The sequence below is a fragment of the Pelophylax lessonae genome (assembly GCF_965119305.1).
Source record: "Pelophylax lessonae genome assembly, chromosome: 13".
Classification (NCBI taxonomy): domain Eukaryota; kingdom Metazoa; phylum Chordata; class Amphibia; order Anura; family Ranidae; genus Pelophylax; species Pelophylax lessonae.
The window spans coordinates 142,422,504-142,443,280 of NC_138780.1; the positions used below are offsets into that span (position 1 = coordinate 142,422,504).

Sequence of the window (20,777 nt, forward strand, 5' to 3'; positions counted from 1 at the left end):
TGTGGTAATTTTGAATCCTAAAAACCAAGTGAAGTTAAATTACTTAAAGTTGCATATGTATTTAAGTTTTCACAATTCTGCCTTTAAAACTGCTTTAATATATGTTTCCATAAGTGTACATCTATATTACTGCATACAATCCAGAAAAGGAAATGAACCCGCACACCCTACAATACAATGATTTGTGTTTGGTACAAATATAAAAGTGCAAAGCAAAAAAAAAAAAAAAAACCTAAACACAAAGTTGACAAAAAATGTCAAATCCATACCATCAGTGAGATTCAGGATGCACATTTTTTATTGAATTAAAGACAAATTCCTCCTTGTACAGTCAGCCACTATACATTAGATCACCTCATATATTCACTTGTCACAGTATTCCAGACACTTGTGCCAATCAGATTATGCTGCCGTCCAGTTAAACCATATAATAAACGCTTTAAATGCTTCAAGCCCTGTATATTTTTTAAAAAAAGGAAAAACAAAAAACACAAACAAACACACACAGGATATAGAGACTTAACAAGACACTTAAGGAAAAAAACGAATACACACACTCACACACAACACACGCCCACCTGTAGCCACAAAACTTCCAGATCTGCATTGTAAAGATTAGGTTGCGTCAGTTAGCAATAGATCATTTTATGTACATCTATTAGTTATTTACATAAAAGGGCTAATTATCCAGTTGAAGAAATAAAAAAAAACAAAAACAAAGTAAAGGCTCTTGTGTCAAAGTATGTGCAGTTTCATATCCCCATGAATATGTACAATGTAAACAGCATGGGGTATGAAGGTCCTCCTCAACAAGACCAATACTATTTTAATCCTCTTCAAATTCTGACTCCGACTTCTTGCAAACTGTTCGGTTAAGGCTGTGGAAAGCAGGCACCCAACGATTGTCATGAAGCCCCACCTTACAGCCCCGACTATCTTTTTGAGACATGTGACAGCACATCCAAAAACCAGGGCCGTATGGCAAGGCTTGGCAGTAAGGTTTGGGGTGCCAAAGGCAGAGAGACACGTCGCCTTTTGCGTACTTTTTCTTGCACTGTTTGCAAGGGTCGTCTTTGTAGCGAGGATCCCGAACCCAAAGCGAGTCGCACGGTCGAATGTCGTAATGGTCGATGATGAATTTAAAGTAGCAAGAGGTACATTTTAGGGCTGCCAGGGTCCGGGTGGGAAGATAACGAAAGATCTTCACCAGGATGTGGTGGGGCAAAAATGCCATGTACTGTTGAGGCTCCAACAGCTGTTTAATTTTGAATCTGGTCTCGAGGAAATCATGTGACACCTGTCGCTTTACAGAGCAGGAGTCAAGTACCTGAGTTACATTTCCAAGTGAAGATATAGTGACTGAGTATTGTGCAATCATTGAGCTATTCTGCAAACACAGAGTATTGTCAAATGACTTTTTCTCCAGGTTCTCTGCCCCAGACTTAACTTCTGGACTTAACTGTCCATGTGCACGTTTTGAACCTTTTTGATCATTCTGAAAGAATATTTTCCCTGGAGAAGTGTCCCCAGTTAAAGCTTTATCCTGAATGTGCCCTCCTTCCTGTTGGGACATTGTGTTCATTAATATACTGGCAGCCTTAAGTGAGGTGGAGTCAGAAGAAGCCTCCACTTTTTTATCAGCTGCTTGGTCATTGAGAGTTTGACTCTCAAACGAATTAGGGACACATTCGACAGCTTTTATACAGACAGAAATAGAAAATTTACAAGGATCCACAGTTACTGCAATATCACCCTTGCATCCTAATTTTAGATAAGTCTCCTTGACAAGCTCCAAGCCTACACTGGCCACAAAACAGTCTTCTACCGGTGGCAAAGTCTCCGGATCTTGGGGCTTAGCTGAAGGATTGTTTTCCCATGATTTAACAGAACAAAGGTCTTCCTTATTTTGCAGGATGTTGTTCTCCATAGCAGAAGCAGCAAGTTCTTTATCAGGGTCAAGAGCAGTGGAAGGCTTGGTTGGATGGCCGGCATCTTGTTGCAAGCCACTGGCAAGCAACATTCGCCCAACATGCCTCCTTAAGCTGTTGCTTCTTGAAAGTCCTCCGGACCCCTGCTCACTTTGGTGCTTCAAACATTCAGACTCCAGTTTAGCAACCATTTCCAATACACATACAGATTCAAGTTCTGACTTCTCAGACTGTTCTTTATCAGAAGCAGCTTCATTGGCTTCAAGCGCCATCAAGGAAACACTCGGGTGACCACATTTCGAAGGTCCAATACACTTTGAAGAATGAGCGTTGGCGAAAGGTTTTGCACAGTCTGAAAGTAACGCACTTGCCCTTTGCTCTAGAAAAGCTACCATCTCTATTACAGAAAGAGGGCGCGAGGGAAGAATTCCATCATCATCAGTGATGTAATTAATAGAACAGTTTTCAACTCCACTCGGGAAAGACTCAGGTAAGAGGCACATTTTATGCACCTCGTGCACCTTCTCAAGGTGATTCTTTCCGCGTTTTAAGTCCACTGATTTCTTCCGACGTTTAGCAGCTCTTCCGCTCATGTCCCCAGTGCTTTTTATCTTCATGGAGTTGTTCCTGTTGTTACTACAGTGATGTGATGCAAAGAAGGCGATCTTTTCCTTGGTATTCCCAGGCTTTATAAGTACACAGCTGTCCAAGTGGCACTCTCCGTCATCATCTTGGTGAATGTTTGCATTTGGAACGTTCTTTGAACGCATCTCAAAGCCGTTCGATGGGCTCACTGCAGCGGTATTGCACATGGTGTTCTGAGATATTGTCCCCAGAGGTTTGCGGGTTTGATTATCATTGGAAGGTAAACATTTCTTTGTTGCGCCATTACACTGTTCTTCCTTAGCTGAGCTTTGGTTGTTCAGATGCATGCCTTTTTTTGACCGTAAGTCTAGAACAGCGGCTCCTTTTTTCTGTAGCTTGTGATATGGCTTTAAAGGCATTCCAGAAGCCCTGCAAGGGAAATAAAGGGTGAGAAATAATGAAATAATTTAAACAAGATAATTTGTGATAGAACAAAGAAAACACAGGGAGACCTAGGTTACCTTATGAAAAGTTGTGTGTTAAAAATCTGCAACGGTATCTTTTTCAAAAATAGCTTTACTGAAAAATGACCAATCAAAAAAGGAATTTAAAACCCCCAAAATCCTCCAATAAAAAAAACACAAAAAAAAAACACAAAGCTGACAACGTTGTCACACTACACACAGGAACCACGGTCCCCACATGCACACATTTACCACCAACAAGTACTCCTGGTAATGTAAATGTTAAGTGACCTATTGAAGTATGCCGACCCTATATGAACCTGGACTGCATACATCAATAGGTTGATTAAAGCGGAGTTCCACCCAGGATTTGTTTTTTTTTTTTTTAATACCCCCGGGACAGTCAGGGCTAGTGCATTCCACAATGGCTAGCCTCTGATCTGTCCCGGGTTGCACTTACCTGCAAGACGAAATACTTACCTTGCAAACGTCTTGTCCAGCGCTGCCATCTCAGATGTGGGCAGCTTGAAGCCAGCGCGTCCTCTTCGGCGTCTTCTTCCGCCTTCTGTGGTCCCACGATGCTCTGCGCCGGCCCCGACGTCACTTCCGGGTCGCGCGCGTCACCCCTCCACAGCTTCTGGGCATGCCCAGAAGCTGTTTAGAAGGGGATGACGCGCGCGACCCGGAACTGACGTCGGGGCCGGTGCAGGCGCAATGATTCCTGGGAGCTATGACGTTCAGCTCCCAGGAATCATTGCAGAGCCAGGAAGTGACGACGGGCCGCGGCCGAGGAAGGAGGAAGAAGGAAGTAAGGTAAGTATATTTTCTTCGCTACGAGGTAAGTAAAAAAAAAAAAAATATGCGATTATCCATTTATTTTTCAGGTGACCCGGAGCGAGAAGATGGAGGTAAGTATAAAAATAGGGTGGAACTCCACTTTAACCTTTACATTACCAGGAGATACTCCAATTCACTTTTGGTCCAAATTGATTGCCCATCCTCCACCACATTATAGTTGTGTGGACTTCAGCACTAATCTGTGGAGATTTAGATTACCAAATCCATAAATCCCAGTGTTATTGTGAGTGTAGGCCACAGTGTTTTGATTATTATTAAATCTGTGATAGAATCCGATAGATACATAAATTTATTTATTTTTTTTTAATTAGGAAGAGTGGAGAAAGTCATAACCTTTTGTTTTTATTGCCATGTGTGTCCTTTTCTGTTAACACCTTGAACTTTCTGGCCCAAGGATACTAGGACAAAATAAAAAAAAGGGAAACAGTGACAACAGAACAGGAGACAATGAATGCACCCCATACGCTCTGGCCCAGGGATAGGCAACCTGTTGATTGCGATCCACCCAAGTGCGGGCAGCTGATGGGTAGATTGTGCACACGTTGCACGCATAACCAGCAGGTGACTGGTTGCTAGGCACTTAACTTTTCATATCATATTAACAAGCAGGTGAACGTTTTTTAACTCCGGCAGCTCCCTCACATTCTCCAATCTGCTATAAGGAAGGAGTGTGCTACTTACACACTGGACACTACTGCTGGAGGAGGGCGAGGCACTGTTGCGGGTCATTTAAAGGGTAGCAGAGGACACTACTAGGTGTTCCTTATGGTATCTTTTTATGGGCACCATATATCTACTTAGAAAAATGGTGGCATGTTCAGTGTGTGTGTGTGTGTGTGTGTGTGTGTGTGTGTGTGTGTGTGTGTGTGTGTGTGTGTGTGTGTGTGTGTGTGTGTGTGTGTGTGTGTGTGTGTGTGTGTGTGTGTGTGTGTGTGTGTGTGTGTGTGTGTGTGTGTGTGTGTGTGTGTGTGTGTGTGTGTGTGTGTGTGTGTGTGTGTGTGTGTGTGTGTGTGTGTGTGTGTGTGTGTGTGTGTGTGTGTGTGTGTGTGTGTGTGTTATTGTAAAATCCATTTCTTGGATGTTCATCAGACCCAGCTCCTTATCTTCTTGACCATTGGGTTATATAGGGCCTGGAACGAATCGTTCTGCCCACCTTAGAATACCGGCTGCCTCCCAAACCACCAGGGCACTTCTTGTGCCCCCTTGGTGACTGACATAAGCGACAGCCGTGGCATTGCCTGACTGAACGCGCACCGGACACCCCTGAAGACAAAGTGTCCAATGATCCAGACAAAGTCTAATCGCTCGGTGATCCAGTACTCCAGGCCAGGCCTTGCTCAACCCCCCCATTGGAGGAAAGCCAATATACGAGCCACCGAAAAAGAGTGAGGGTGAACCCCAAGAGACTCACACCTCGCAATGTACGTCTTATAAGTACGATGGTAGATCTTCCTAGAGGTAGATTTTCTAGCATAAATCAGGTAATACTGGCTCCAAGGAGCCACTAAGGAGTCTGCGGCGTCGGCTAGAGCAGTGGTCCTCAACTCTGGTCCTCAGGGCCCACTAACAGGCCAGATTTTAAGTATTACCTTGGGGAGATGTAGACTAGAATACTGCAATCACTGAGCAGCAAATGAGATCACCTGTGATACAATTTAGTTATCTTGCAAACCTGGCCTGTTAGTGGGGCCCGCCAAGGACCGGAGTTGAGGACCACTGGGCTAGAGGATCCCGAAACCGTGCCACAAACTTCTGTACCTTCCTGTAGAGACGAGGCCAAAAGGTCCACCTCAGGAGTACCCCACCAGAGACACAACTAATGAAACGCCTCTCTGGATGAAGCGACCATTCCCCCCGGTCCAACGCCTGCCGATTGATAATCCGCTTGCCAATTTTCTACCCTTGGAATGTGTACAGCAGAAAGGACTGGAACGAATTGTTCTGCCCACCTTAGAATACCGGCTGCCTCCCAAACCACCAGGGCACTTCTTGTGCCCCCTTGGTGATTGACATAAGCCACAGCTGTAGCATTGCCTGATTGAACGCGTACCAGACACCCCTGAAGACAAATTGTCCAATGATCCAGACAAAGTCTAATCGCTTGGTGATCCAGTACATCGATCAACAGTCGGACCTCTGGAAGAGCCCAGACCCCTGAGCACAATCTGTGCCGAGGCCACCTGCCCACCCAGACAAGCTGGCATCTGTGGTGATTACCGTCCAATCCAGGGGGAGAAAAGATTTTACCTGTCAAAGTGCTGGAGAACGAAGCCACCAGATTAGGCACCCACTTGTACCCCGGCTCAACAGGATCAGATTGTTTAGAGACCTAGGATTCTTGTCCCATTTCCCCAGGATCTCTCGTTGCAGAGATCTTGTGTGGAACTGTGCAAACAGAACCGCCTCAAAAAAGGTAGACACAATCAGGCCCAGCACCTGCATGCAAGCCCCGAGGGATGACCGTCTGCTGGACAACAGAATATAGATTGCCTCCTGCAATTTCTGGAGTTTTTTCAGAGGAAGAAACACTGACTCTGGACTTGGCCTTAGTCAGACCCTGGTAGTCTTGTGAACGGAACCAGAGCAGACTTCTGAAGGTACAGAATTCAACTGAACTCCCTCAGAGTTTGCAGAGTAATCTTCAAGTTGTTCAATTAGAGTAGTAGGAGACTCCACTCTTAGAAGATCGTGCAGTTACCCCAGTACCTTGATCCCCGCTGCCACAACAATGCTAGTACCAGGGCCAACACTTTAGTGAAGACTTAGGAGTGGAGGTGAGATCAAACGGTAATGCCACAAACTAATAATGTGCCTCGCTCACGGCAAAGCGGAGGAAGCGTTGGGGACCGGCACATATTGGAATGTGAAGGTAGGCATCCTTGATGTCGATAAGCGAAAAGATCCCCCTGAAGTAGGGACGCTCCTACCATGCAAATGGACTCCATTCGGAACTTCTGTACACCGCATCCTCCATCTTTAACGTTTCACGCACTGACACAATCAGCGCATCCACCAGCGGCTAGAGGATCAGAGGAATCATCCTCACCATCCGAGCAATCAGGGTGCGTGGGCGCAGATCCAGTTGGGTGACTCGCATCCGCGGTGGCCGAATTAGATTCAGGATCTGATGAGATAGATGAAGCAAGTGAAGGCAGGGGACGCTTTTTGCTAGCCCGTTTTCCCAGGGCCAAATCCACCTTGGACACTAAGGACTCCAGGACCACAGTCAGTGCAGTCAGGGATTGTTGGGACCCAGAGAGACCAGCAGCCTTGGAAAGAGGATCAGGTGGGGAAATGTGCTCCAGGGACTCCATTTGAGAAGAAAGCACTTTTTGCAAGCCCATCACCCAAAAGCCAACTCCACCTGGGAAATCAGGGACTCCAGGACCGTCGTCTGTGGATGGTTGGGACCCGGAGGGACATGCGGCCTCAGAGGGGTTTAGGTGGGGAAATGTGTTCCATGGACTCCATTAGAGAATAGAGGGTCCCACACAAATAAGGTGTGTAACACTGATAGGGACACCCCCCACCAGGCTGGCAGCACCACAGGGTCCAACTCTGCAGGGTCCAAAAGACACTAGTCCACTGAATCTTTCTTCCATTCAAACCGCACCATCACAGGCAAGACGAAGAGCTATCAAAAGGACATCAGGGACAAGATTGTAGACCTGCACAAGGCTGGAATGGGCTACAAGACCATCAGCAAGAAGCTTGGTTAAAAGGGGACAACTGTTGGAATGATTGATTTGCAAATGTAAGAAATACAAAAGAACCATTAATCGCCCTTGGTCTAGAGCTCTATGCACGATTTTTCCATATGGCGCAAGGATGATCATGAGAAAAATGGGGGACCAGCCCAGAACTACACGGGAGGAGCTTGGTCCCCCTCAAGAAGGCACATCTGCAAGCCTGTCTGAAGTTTGCCAATAAACATCTAAACTGGACATCACTATATGGTGGACCACGGTCCGCATCCGGCCCGAGCTGCTGCTCTATCTGGACCTCTGCGACCGCCCCATTTAGCTAACTAGTTTGTCCTCAGCCTCCGCCACCGTCATCAGCAGAGCAGATTGGGAGGTGGACAATTCTGGACTGGGGACGGGACCAGCATTGCATGGAGAGAGGCAGCTGCCTGAATTAATTTTTTCACTTTAACCAGGAGGTGATTGGCTGCTAGGAGGCAGTCCTAGCAACCAATCACCAGCTTGCTCCTCGCTCTGTGTAAAGTAGGAGAGCGAAGGGAGAAAAGGACATGGCTGTGAACCTGTGAAGAATGGGGAGCAGGGTCATGTACGGGGGGGGGGGGGGGGTTGGGGGGGGAGTGCTATGTGTGGGAGAAGGGGGGGTCATGTGAAAGGAGCAGTGCTGTGGGGGGGATGCGAAGAGGGGTGTGTGGGGGCTGGGGGGGGATGACTGGAGGGGGCAGTGCTGCGGGGGGGGGGGGGGGGTACATGAAGGGGTCAGGGCTGCGGGAATAATGGGTGAAGAGGAGACAGTGCTGTGGTGGAGAAGATTTGAAAGGGGGCAGTGCTGTGGAAGATGTGAAGGGGGGACAAGCGGCTGCACACAAAATGTGCAGGTGTACCATTGGCTCCTAAACAAACTGAAATACAAGGTGCAGTTTTCCGCACATAGAGACTCCATGGTGCATTTGTGCTATGCAGTTTCAATGCGGCTGCATTTTTTTTTTAAAAAAGATGCCAGGGCCTTTTTCCAGCAGCCCATTCAAATGAATGGGCTCTCGTGCCTGCACACCTGGGCACAAATAGCACAAAAATGATATTTGGACCTCTGCTGCAAAATTTTTTTAGTATTCGGACCTCCATGAAATTTAATTCAATACCCCTGATCTAAGCAATTCAAAGAAAGATTGGGAGAAAGTGCTTTGGCAGATGAGAACAAAATTGAGTTCTTTGACATCAACTCGACTGGCCTTGTTTGAAGAAAAATGCTGGACTATGACCCTAGAACCCCATCCCTACAGTCAGGCTGGGTTCACTCTGGTGCGATTGCTGTGCACATCACATATGACGTAAAGTTAGCCATACAAACTGTCTATCTGAAATTGCATTGCAATCGCACCAAAACGGGTTAGGACCCTTTTTTTGTTCAGCACTGGAATACGATCGCATGATTTCTGTAGCATTTCATAGTTCACACTGCAAACCAATTTGGGGGTCTCATTAACTGACATCTGAAAACTGCTGGGGTGTCAGTGTAGTGTAAAACAGTGTGCGATTTAGGTGTTATGTGGGAACCCGCACTGAAATCGCAGGGTTTCCCGCACCGCGCTAGTGGGAACCGGGACTCAAGCATGGACATTTCTCTGCTAAAGGTACAGGCTGACTTTGCCACACTGAGAGGCCAATGGACGGGGCAATGTATTGTACCTTCTTCCCTCAGCCAGAACACGTTTGTACCATGTGATTTTTCTGGCTTTTTGGTTGGTAATCGGTCTCATTTAAAATAAACACCCCCCTCCCCCTTTTCACACAAGCTCTATTCTATCAATTACAGCACAGGCATTGCACCCCCTCCCTGCAGGTCCATCATGCAAGCTCCAGAGCCATGGTATATCCCTTCCCCCCTCTAGTCCCGCCCTGCAGCAGCGCAAGCGTTGCGCCCCCTTTGAAATGCAGAAGATATTAAATAAAAACCTAGCGACTTAGCTTACCGCTTAATGTGGTGACAAGGTACGTAGCGTTTCAGTGGATCCCTGTGGAGGCCAGCTCTGCAGGAAGTCATCCTAGCTGCCAGCCCACAAGGCGTATTGTCACAGCCAATCCATGTTGCTTCACTTTGTGCCTACCGCACGCCAAAATCTTGATTCTAAAAAAACAGAGGGAAAATAAAATATTAGGACAGCTTATGAAAAAGGAAGAGTGTACACCAACTACTCGTAACATTTATAAAATAAAAAGCACAGGACACACCCCTTTTAAAATTAATTTCATATACTTTTAGTTGATCCCTTGCAGCCAGGGTTTTCAGCCTCTTGCAAGTCATCCTGTACTAGGAGGAATCAAGTCCGCTTCTTCTACTTCCCAAATATCTATTGGCAAGGGCGTCCCCATAGAAATCTGTGTCTCTACCTTACTATATGGCCCCAATATAGCATTAAAAGAAATCAAGGTGAGAAAAATCTCATTTTGGATTGAGTAAGGGAGGGTTAAACCCTGGCGGTTTTTTTGCCATATGTCTCATTGGGGAGATTTGCCTTCAATTCCTGTGCTATAGCCAAAATAGGAAGTTAGAAGAGCCCCTCCAAAAGGGATGGAATCCCTGTTTTGTTTGTCACCAGAACTTGTGTCTCTATTGGAAGATTTCCCCTCTATTCCTGCTCAGCTGACAACCCAAACTTGGGATTATCTTTCCTTTCATTTTCAGCGAATAAATGGTCACCATCAGGACAAAGAGGGTGAACATCTGTAAAAGGCGCACATACAGCAATATAAACTTGACAAGTGTTCCAATACCTCTTCACTCTATTACAGTTCCAAAAGGTTGAATCACCCCCCGGCCCCCCAATCCTTACCCAAGATCCAGCGATGTTCACGATAGCCTCATCTGTCCTGCAATGCTCCCTCCTCAGCGGCCGAGGCAGCAGTGGGAGCCCATTGGCTCCCACTTGTTTGGGGATTCTAAGTGATTTTCTAACAAAAAATACTCATTTTAACTAAGCAACACATGTCAGAAAAATGCTTAGGCTCCAAGGGGTTAAGGCAAAACAGAAGAAGAAAAACCGTTCAGTGTGAAAAGCAATCTTAAAAGTTTTGGGAGAAGGTGGAGGCAATTAAAGGCCCCCTTCATAGAGGTCTAAAGGGAAAAAGGTTTGCTTTTAATGGCTTTAGCCCAACTGAGCCAATAGTGACCGCTAACTCTTGTTTACACTGCACTGCCTATTTTGGGATAAAAGTGTAGAACACAAGTTTAAAAATATCCACAGTTGTCATTTTTACATGGTCTGATCTTGTCTGCAAAACAGAAAAGGAAGGGTCACTCGCAATGACTAAATATATAGTAGTTTAGACTACAGCATGATAAACAACTCAAGTTGTAGCACATCTCAAAGCGGAAACTATTCAGCAGCTCAGATTTACTTAGCACTACAGGTGGAACATGAAAAATAGATTTCTCTATCGCTCATTGACAGACATAGTCCTCGGCACCTTCGGGTTATGCTGCCCTCCACAGGAGTAGGACTAGACAGGAAATAAAAATGCTCTGGCCACACCCTAGGGGCAGTCCCCGAGGGTATATCCTCTCTCTCTCTGCCACAGCAAATCAGTTTTTTTCTGTCTAGTTAGGAGTAGGACCTAGATACCTTGCTGGGATCGTCGGTCCTGGCAGGATTTTTTTCTTAAAGATTTTTAGACAGCTTTTTTTCTCCAGTGTTCCTGTGAGATCTTCAAGGTAGAATGGGAGCATTCTAAGCGTACCTCTACTATTTCCAAGCGTATTGCTAGACGCTATCCGTTTGAGGAATCCCTCATCAAGAAATGGACGGTTCCACCGGTGGTGGACCCACCTATTTCCAGGCTGAATAAAGCCACGGTTATCCCAGTGGAGGACACTTCGTCCTTTAAGGATCCGGTGGATCGAAAGGTGGAAGCAGAGTCCCGCACTATCTTCTCCCTAATAGGGTCAGCATTTAGACCAGTAATTGTTATTGGTCTAGTTTCCCAGACACTAACGGAATGGGCGAGATTGGTACGCCAAGACCTGAAGGGGAAAGATATCCCCCAGGGAACATCTGAATTAATGGAACAGATTATACAAGGACTACAGTTCGTCTGTGACGCAGCCTTGGATACTACTCCCCTATTAGGGCAAGCATCTATGTCAGCGGTAATCCTCAGACGTGTGCTGTGGTTAAAATGCTGGTCAGCAGACCTAGGTTCCAAAAAGACCTTGACGAATCTCCCCTTTCAGGGGAATCGCCTATTTGGGGCCACCCTAGATGAGATCATTAAGGATGCCACTGGGGGCAAGAGCACTTTCTTGCCACAGGCTGCTAAAGCTAAAGGACCTCGTAACAAGCGGGGACCTTTCTTTACCGCCCATAAAGGGTTTGTGCGCCCGACTGCTGCAAGCGGGAAGGGCAAGGCTCCTCCAGGAGGGTTCAAGAAGGGCTGGTCGGACAAACAAAAGACCGACTCAGCCAAACCTGAAGCAAAGGATTACACAGCCTGAAGGTGCGCCCCCACCCGGCTTGAGGGTGGGGGGGACGTTTTCACCGGTATTCAGGGCATTAGATCGAGCATCGACCACTGCTACCGGTGCGATTCTTCCCTTCCAACATTTAAGTATTACAGGGAGCGATAGTTACCGTTCCCTGAAAAGATCCTTTTCTTTACCTTTTCCAAAGATTAGTCTCAGTTCCCCACAAGAATCGGATCCGGTTGAACAGACAGACCAAGAAGCCTCTAGCCGGGTGACTTCGGTCCCTGAGATTCAACCAGGAGAGATCACCGTTCCTGATAGGAATCAGGTGTCTGATAAAGGTGTGGGAACGGAGAACGATCAGACTTTGTCGGATGGTCGGGACCAGATAGCTCTAGGGCCGCCTGGTTCAGATCCAGTCAGCGCCAGTGGTCCTAGAAATTCTAGGCTAGCCTCGTCAAGCCGATCTACCCGACTTGGACATGCGAGTCGCGGACGTTCCTTGGGAACTTCGTCTCAGGGAGTGTCTGCGGTCTCAAGGATCAATCTTCCATCGTGCTTTACAGTCGCTGGTTTTAATGGCCTGGCCATTGAGACCCAGGTACTGAAGGACAGAGGGTTGTCAGCTTCAGTTATTCCTACTCTAATTAAGGCAAGGAAAGCGACTTCCAGCAAGGTCTATTATCGCACATGGAAGACTTATATCGCGTGGTGCGAATCTTTAGGGATTCCTCCACGTACCTATTCGGTGACCCGAATATTGGCCTTTCTGCAAAAAGGGGTTGAGCAGAAACTAGCCTTGAGCACCATCAAGGGTCAAGTTTCAGCATTAGCAATCTTCTTTCAGAAGCCTTTAGCTACTAAGTCCTTGGTGCGGAATTTCATCCAGGGGGTGCGGCACCTGGCTCCACCAGTCCGCGCGCCCTTACCACCCTGGGATCTTAATTTGGTTTTGTCGGTTCTACAGAAACCTCCCTTTGAAAACATCAGGGAGATTCCCTTGCTTACTTTATCCCAGAAGGTAGCCTTCTTGTTGGCTATCACTTCTGCACGCAGGGTGTCAGAACTGGCTGCTTTATCATGCCAGTCCCCATACTTAGTGATTCATAGGGATAAGGTAGTACTTCATCCTAAGCCATCCTTTCTTCCTAAGGTGGTTTCAGATTTTCATCTGAATGAAGATATTGTACTACCTTCCTTGTGTCCTCAGCCCAATCATCATCGGGAACATGCGTTGCATTCCTTGGATGTGGTTCGGGCAATCAGGGTATACCTGAAGGCTACGGAATCGTTCCGTAAGACGGATTCACTTTTTGTGATCACGGATGGCCCCAGAAAGGGGTTGCCTGCATCTGCCGCGACTGTCGCCAAATGGATTAGACAGACGGTGGTACAGGCTTATTCTATTAAGGGTCGGAGTCCTCCGTTCCCTGTTAGGGCGCACTCCACTCGAGCGCTCAGTACTTCCTGGGCCTTCCGCCATCAGGCGTCTGTGTCCAGGTATGTAAGGCGGCCACCTGGTCGTCGGTACATACCTTTACAAAATTTTATAAAATTGATGTGATGGCATCGGCGGATGCCTCATTTGGCCGCAAGGTTTTGCAGGCCGCAATTTGAGGAGACCGGAGGTCTACCTCGAGGATTTTTTCTGTTGAAAAATTTTTTGTTGAGTCTCATCATTGAGGATGAGCATTGTAAAACTTCTAGTTGGCACCGGTTGGGCCTTCTAGATTGGATTTAATTTCCATTTTTCCCACCCCTCATTTGTGGTACTGCTTTGGGACGTTCCGAAGGTGCTAAATCACCGAGGACTACGTCTGTCAATGAGCGATAGAGAAAAATTGATTTTTGTAAGATCTTACCGTAAAATCCTTTTCTCTTAGCTCATTGACAGACGTAGTACCCGCCCCTCTGTTTTGGAGTTGGGTTAAATTCTCTAAACACTGCTTTGTGACATAACTGATTTGCTGTGGCAGAGAGAGAGAGAGAGAGGATATACCCTCGGGGACTGCCCCTAGGGTGTGGCCAGGGCATTTTTATTTCCTGTCTAGTCCTACTCCTGTGGAGGGCAGCATAACCCGAAGGTGCTAAATCACCGAGGACTACGTCTGTCAATGAGCTAAGAGAAAAGGATTTTACGGTAAGATCTTACAAAAATCAATTTTTCTAAAACAAACATCACTGTCAACATTGCTTTCATTTAATTATGTAAAACTGTAGGTTACTAGGAACCTCAAAGTACAAATCAGGAAACTAAAGAAAGGAAAACTCCCATGCCCCCAACTCTACAATTGTCATTTCACTATCCTTGGTCTTTTACTGGGCTGGGCCCACAGACATTAAAAGCGGTAGTATACCCAATTTTTGTTCACTTTTACCAACAGGTAAGCCTATAAAACCTGCACGGTTTAGGAGATTTGCCCTGCATGCAGCTGCTGACGCTAGCGGCGCATGCGCTCTGAAGGTCCGTCGGACTTTCAGATTTCCTTGCCGGCTACTGGCCGGAACGTGACTCCCCGCGACGTCATCGCAGCTCCAGCCACGCACAGCGCCTGAGCCGCTGAACCCAGAAGAGACCTCGAGGGAGCATGTCAGCTCCCACAGCTGTGTCCGGGTATCAGCTTAGTTTTAAGGTAAGTATTTGTGCCTTTGTCTTGCAGGGTTTTTTTTTTTTTGTTTGGCAGTATGCAACCACTTTAACAGGGAAATCCCCAACACCTAGACTGCTGTCTTCAGGAAAGATTTTGGAACAGCAACACTTCACAATGGGGGACTGATCTGCTATTAGCATTAGCGCCCTAAAAGACATAGACCTCAAGATTACACCGACATTGCTTCAAGTTGGGCGACTTTCAGGTCATACAAGTGTGAAAAGGGCCTAAGGGTAACTGGGAAAATCTCTATTGTGAATACAGTACTGTACACTATTTACTAGGCTGTGTATAGTCACGTTAAAGCTGAGCTCCAGGATAAACAAATATATTCTTCCTTGAATCTTGGTGTGCTTTTCTTCTTTCAGACCCAGGCAGTAATCCAGTGTGGGGAAAAGAAAAAAAAAAAAAAAAAAAAAAAAAAAAAAAAACGACTTCTCTGTGAGGACGCCTTTTGCAATAAAGACCAGTCACTGCAGCCCTCTCTCCTGAAGCAGGGTGACTGGTCTTGTATCTGCCTCCTCCTGTATTTTTCTGAGGATAGCCTGTAGTGGGTGGAGCCTACTGGGTCCCTCCCACACCTCTGCTCTGGTAATATACAGCACAGTGATGAAGTCACTGCTAACTTTTCAAGGTAATATCTGGGTTCGCAAAGGCCTTTGGTAAAACAACGTGAGTTTATATTCTTGGAGGCTATTGGGGAATATATTTAAAGTGGAACTCCACCCAAAAGGGGAAGTTCCTACTTTAAGGACTCGTCCCCTGCTCCTCTTGCACAATTGGCACTTTTGAGGACAAGGTTGGGAGATAGGGTGTGGGAGCGGGAGAGCAGGAGCAGGTACCCGTTTCCCACTTCCATTTAGAGCGCCGGAAGTTCTTCTCCTCGCTACCCCTGCAGTCTTCTGGGACTATGACAGGTCCCAGAAGACGGCATTCACCATTCACAATGTGCAGCGGGACTCGCGCATGCGCAGGGGGCATACGGCTGTGTAGCCACAAGCTGTCACAGCCAGGTGCCCAAAGTGGAGATGCCGGCGCCGCTGAGGAAGGATCGAGGATGAAGACAGCTGGGCTAAGTGCACCGCTGGACCGTGGGACAGGCGAGCGACTATTTTTTTTAGAAGTGTAGCTGCTGACTTATTTTTTGACAGGTGGCTGAACGCCTCTTTAAGTTAACGTTATTGTGCAGCTCTAAGGCACTTGTTAATGGAAAGTCAATGCCTTCAAAAGACAAACTGTAGTCAAAATGAAAAAAAAAAAAAAACACACGGCTGAACTACACATACGCAAATCTTAAATCAAACCCTCATAGAACAGCAAAACTGCTTTCTAAATAATGCCAAATCAAAATCATGAACAGAACAAAAATTATGTCACATGAAGTACCCCTGTGAGTGATATTAGACTTGCAAAAAGGCACATGAGATACATACACAAAGATTTATAAAAGTTCTATTTTATTTCAAGTTAAACAGTAATAAAAGCAAGGCTTAAAGCCACAGCAAGGGGAACATCCCCCAAGTGTATTCCCCTCAAAAAGTGCACAGACAAGAGTAAACTATAAGTAATCCAATCTATTGCATATACATATCATCCAGATACTCTTGTCTAGTAAGACTGTCAACGTGTTTCGCTTAGGCTGTAGCTTCTTCAGGACCGTAAAATTACGTTTTTTGGTACACACAGTTTAGGAGAGTTTTGCTTTTGTTTTCTGCCAGAAAGCTCAAATCACAAAAACAAACCAGAAGGGCATATTAAAATATGCCTCTGATTGTCCTAATGTGCAGTCATGGCTGATGCCTAAACATTTTTCCTTCATGCAATAAAATTATTAGGCTTTACAACCACTTTCATTTTCAACCTGGCTCAAGCTATTTTTAACCCCCAATTTCATCAAACCAGGTGATTCTTGCTTGGCCACCCATGGCTCAAAGGTCAGCTGAATATAAGCTGTCTATATGGACCTTAAAAAAAGGAGCATCACTTTTAAAAATTACTATGAAGGCACCTTTATAAAGGTTTGACAATCTACAGATACTTCTCAGACATCTTTTTCTTTGCATACCTTAGTTTTTCCCTTTTACTCCGCATAGAACACACCAGAATGTATGTAAATCCACCATAAATGCACATAGAACTGAGATGGGGAAGAAAAAAAAAAAAAATAGATTTGTTAATATATATAAAAACGAGTGTAAATGCACATCCAGAATGCAGAAATTGTGGTGTGAAACAGCCCTAAAGGCAGATGAATCCATCTCCCTTTACATCCTGGACCTCTGTCTAGAACTCTGGGTCTGGCTCCTGGAACATGTGACAAGAAGTTCCTAGGATGTGGCTGTGAGGTCCTGGTTAAATCAGTGCTATAAGAAACCAGGAAGTGGAAAAGCAGTAATTCTAAGTAAAAAGCAAAAAAAAAAAAAAAAAGTGTTTAATGAATGAAGGAGGATTTCTTAGCATGCAGAGCTGCATGCTGCCCTAATTTATAGTGAAAGAAGAGAAATATCTGCTTTAATGGCAACACCACTTTGTCACTTACAGCTGCAAGCACAGAAAAATATCATTGGTCTACCAACACTGCATTTGGTGCTCTGAAATACCAGTCAGCATAGTATCATTCCTGCATACTGGACTACAGAACTTCCCCACTCCTTTTCTGCTCAACTCAATAGATCATGGATTTCTTGGTCAGCAAGACATACTGCTGCGCCTTGATCCTGCCCACAAACTATATAGGGAAAAGGGCTCTTAGAAGTTGTAGTTCTGAGGGGTGTACCTGCAGTAATGTAACCAGCCTTCCCAGCAGCTTCCACTTCAAGAATTTTACAAGTCTGGGAATGATATCATAAGGTGTAATAAAATTGGCTTCTTGCTATAGAAGCAAAGTGATAGAAGAATGCTGTGCGTTTCAATCAATACAGCTAGAGCAGTGTGGGGGTGGTGCACATCTAGAGCAGTGTGGGGGTGGTGCACATAGTACTTAAAGTGGTGGTTTAGTTTTTTTTTTTTAATCTTAATGCATTTAGCCCCCCCCCCCCCAATACTTACCCAACTTGATCCAGAAATGTTGCAGGAATGTCTCGGCTGCACAAGACAAACCTCATTGGCTGCCGCTGCTGTCAAATTTAGTGAGCCAATGAGGAGAAGGGAGAGGTGGGTGGGGCCGGGCCACAGCTCCATGTCTAAATGGACAAAGGGAGCTGCTGCACGGCCCGGGTGCCCCCATAGCAAGCTGCTTGCTGTGGGGGGGCACTCAAAGGGAGGGAGGGGCCAGGAGAGCCAAAAAGGGACCTGAGAAGAGTAGGATCTGGGCTGCTCTGTGCAGTGGTTTTGCATAAAGCAGATAAGTAGAACAGGTTTGTCTTTTTTTTTTTCCCATTAAAACACCACACATGAGTCTTTACAATCATTTTCTCACTGTGCCATTTAATAAATAAATATTAAAACAATCACTGGAGAAGTGCAGTAGATGACAGCTATGCTACCAGGTTGTAAATATACATGGGCGAGTTTTTTTTTTTCCTCCTTTTTGCTGAAGAAAGCTTTTTTTCAAACCATCTTTGTAACTAATAAAAAATACTGGGGGTGAAGGGGGGAAGTTAAGTGTTCTTTTATCAGCTCATCTTTCTCCTGGAGTGACAGAATATGTAAACAATGGGTTTGACAATGGCTGCCTATTGCTTTCCTGCATATTTTCCCCTAAACGTTCAGTGCTGGTATTGATGGTACTCGCACACTGGAAACATTACCATGGCAATACATGACAGATCAAAGTTTAGAAAACGTTGCTCTATCTGCTCTTTGAGAAACGCCGCTGTTAAGATAACACGTTAAGAAAAAAAAAAAAAGTGTTTAAACTACAGCCACTCCACTAACAATCCAGAACAAAACTGGCACCAAGGTGAGGATTATAATATCAAAGTGCAGGACATGGGTGTGTTTAACCAACACATGATCCCTTTTAATGCTCTATGGCAGCCAGCCATATTGCTTTCTACTTCAGTATGGTTTCTCAGATACTGCTTCAATATTGCTCATGTTTTTCTTCTCTCCCTATTCTTTTGTGCAGGATTTTTGCCCAGTGCATACTTTAAAAAGTGTTATGAAAGCATTTGTATAATTGGGGATTTATGATTATCTAATAAATTCATAAACTGCTTAAAGGGCTTGTAATGCTCTGTTCTGACTTGGTATGTGTACAGATAATTTAGGGAGGTTACCATCACACCCAGAGAGCAACCATTTTTTTTTTTTTTTTTTTTTTTTTTAAATAGAGCTGTTGTGTAATCATGTTACCATGCCCACCCGACAAATTCCATTTCTCCCAAAATACCACGATTGGCGCAAACTCGGGCAGTTGGACAATTTACATTGAGTTTCATGTTGCATTTAAGGGCTCTGGTTGAGGGGCAAATTAAATGGAAACCCGTCACCCCGTGACCCCAGAAATAAGGAACTACAGTTGCTGAACTCTTTCTGGAAATTCTAGGTGCTGGGTGATTGACCCACCCAGAACAAGAAGGCAGAACAGGAAAGTCTTTATCTGTATATGTTGATGTATGTATGTATGTATGTATGCATGCATGCATGCATGATGTTAGGGCTGGGCGATTTTGCCTAAAAAAAAAAAAAAAAAAATCTTCGATTTTTAAAGAAAAATTCGAGTTTCGATTTTTTTTCCAATGCACTTAAAAAAGGACTGCAGACATCAGATATAGTGTCAAAAGTGCAACTTTATTGCCATTTTAACTCCTAAAGAGTTAAAATGCATAGAATCCCAAAACAAAAAAGTACACGCTGCCATGTTAATTTTTTGACTGTGTTGTTGTTCTTTTAATAGACTAGACATTAGACAGTAAAAGAAGACGCGGGGGCTGGCTCATATCACGCTGAGCGGGGAGGGAGGGGCTGCGGCGCACTTTGATGGGGGGGGGGGGGAGTGGAGGATCAGGTAAGTAAAACTTCTTCTGTCTCCTAGGCAGAAACAGCAGGTAACCCTTGCAGCGTTGGTACTGCCCTACTGAAAAGGATGGCTTTTTTAGTTTTCTCTGAGTCGGTCTTTTAAGATGTCAGAATCATGTTAAAAAAATGTAATTGCCTGGACCTTTGCATTCATCTCATGATCAAATCAAATGTGGATTTCATCAGCAGTTAGGTACACAGGTACCTATCCCATCACAGCCCCTGGCCTGTACAGACGCACCGCCCCCTTCCTCTCCCGGCAGCTGACGTCACATCCAGGCCGGGGAGTTCTCTGTGTACCTATCACAGCGCGCCGCAGCCCCTGTACAGACGCACCGCCCGCAGCCGACGTCACATCCAGGCGCGGCGGTCCGATACTGGGGAGAGTTCGGTTCCTGTGCGGCGGACTAGTAGCTGGCTGAGCCCAGGTGTGTGTATACGCGGGGGCAGGCGGAAAAAGTAGGAAAAAAAGCAATTGAATAAAAAAAAACTCAAGTTTAAAAAAAAAAAAAAAAAAAAATAGTTTCAAACAAAAAATCGATAAATCGATTAAATCGATTTATCGCCCAGCCCTAATGCATGCATGTATGCATGCATGCATCTCAAAATTATATATCATTAAAAAGTTAATATATATCTTTAAGTAATTCAATTCAAGAAGTGAAACGTATTTATATAGAGGAGAGATACATTTCAAGCATTTTTTCTTTTAAATATTGGCTATGACGTAGAGTTAGTGAAAACCCAAATCTCCGTATCTCAGAAAACTAGATTACACAAGACCGATAAAAAAAATGTAATACAAAAATGATTGCTTACTGAAAAGTATGTCCATGCACAGTATAGTATGCACTTAACCGGTTGCCGACCGCTGCACGACGATATACGTCGGCAGTCAGCCCCGGCCAGGCAAAGTGACGTATATATACACGTCACTAGCCTGTCACTTGCTTGGGAGCCAATAGCGGGCGAGCGCGCGCCCGCAGAGGCGCGCTCCCGACCCGGCTCGTTCCCCAGCAAGTCCGTGCGTGTGACCGGCGGACCCGATGTCCACCGGTCACTCGCCGATCGTCGGTGCAGAGGGAGAAAGTCAGGCAGCTGATGTAAACAAGCCGCCTGTCATTCTCCCCTGTGTAGAAACAATTATCATACGGTTCTACTATGTA

The 20,777-nt window shown here is 45.5% G+C and overlaps 1 protein-coding gene across 2 annotated transcripts in view; it reads right to left on the reverse strand.

Annotated features, from left to right (window-relative positions):
- Nucleotides 1-625: 625 nt before the first annotated feature.
- FBXO34 (F-box protein 34) overlaps nt 626-20,777 on the reverse strand; it is a 62,597-nt gene continuing 42,445 nt past the window's right edge. For both annotated transcript variants that reach the window (XM_082275743.1, XM_082275744.1), the window contains exons 2-3: nt 9,510-9,664; nt 626-2,942 (exon numbers count right to left, since the gene is read on the reverse strand). In XM_082275743.1, coding sequence (XP_082131869.1) covers nt 827-2,942; nt 9,510-9,580 — 2,187 coding nt within the window. In that variant the 5' untranslated portion in view covers nt 9,581-9,664 and the 3' untranslated portion in view covers nt 626-826. The remainder of the gene's footprint in view (nt 2,943-9,509; nt 9,665-20,777) is intronic.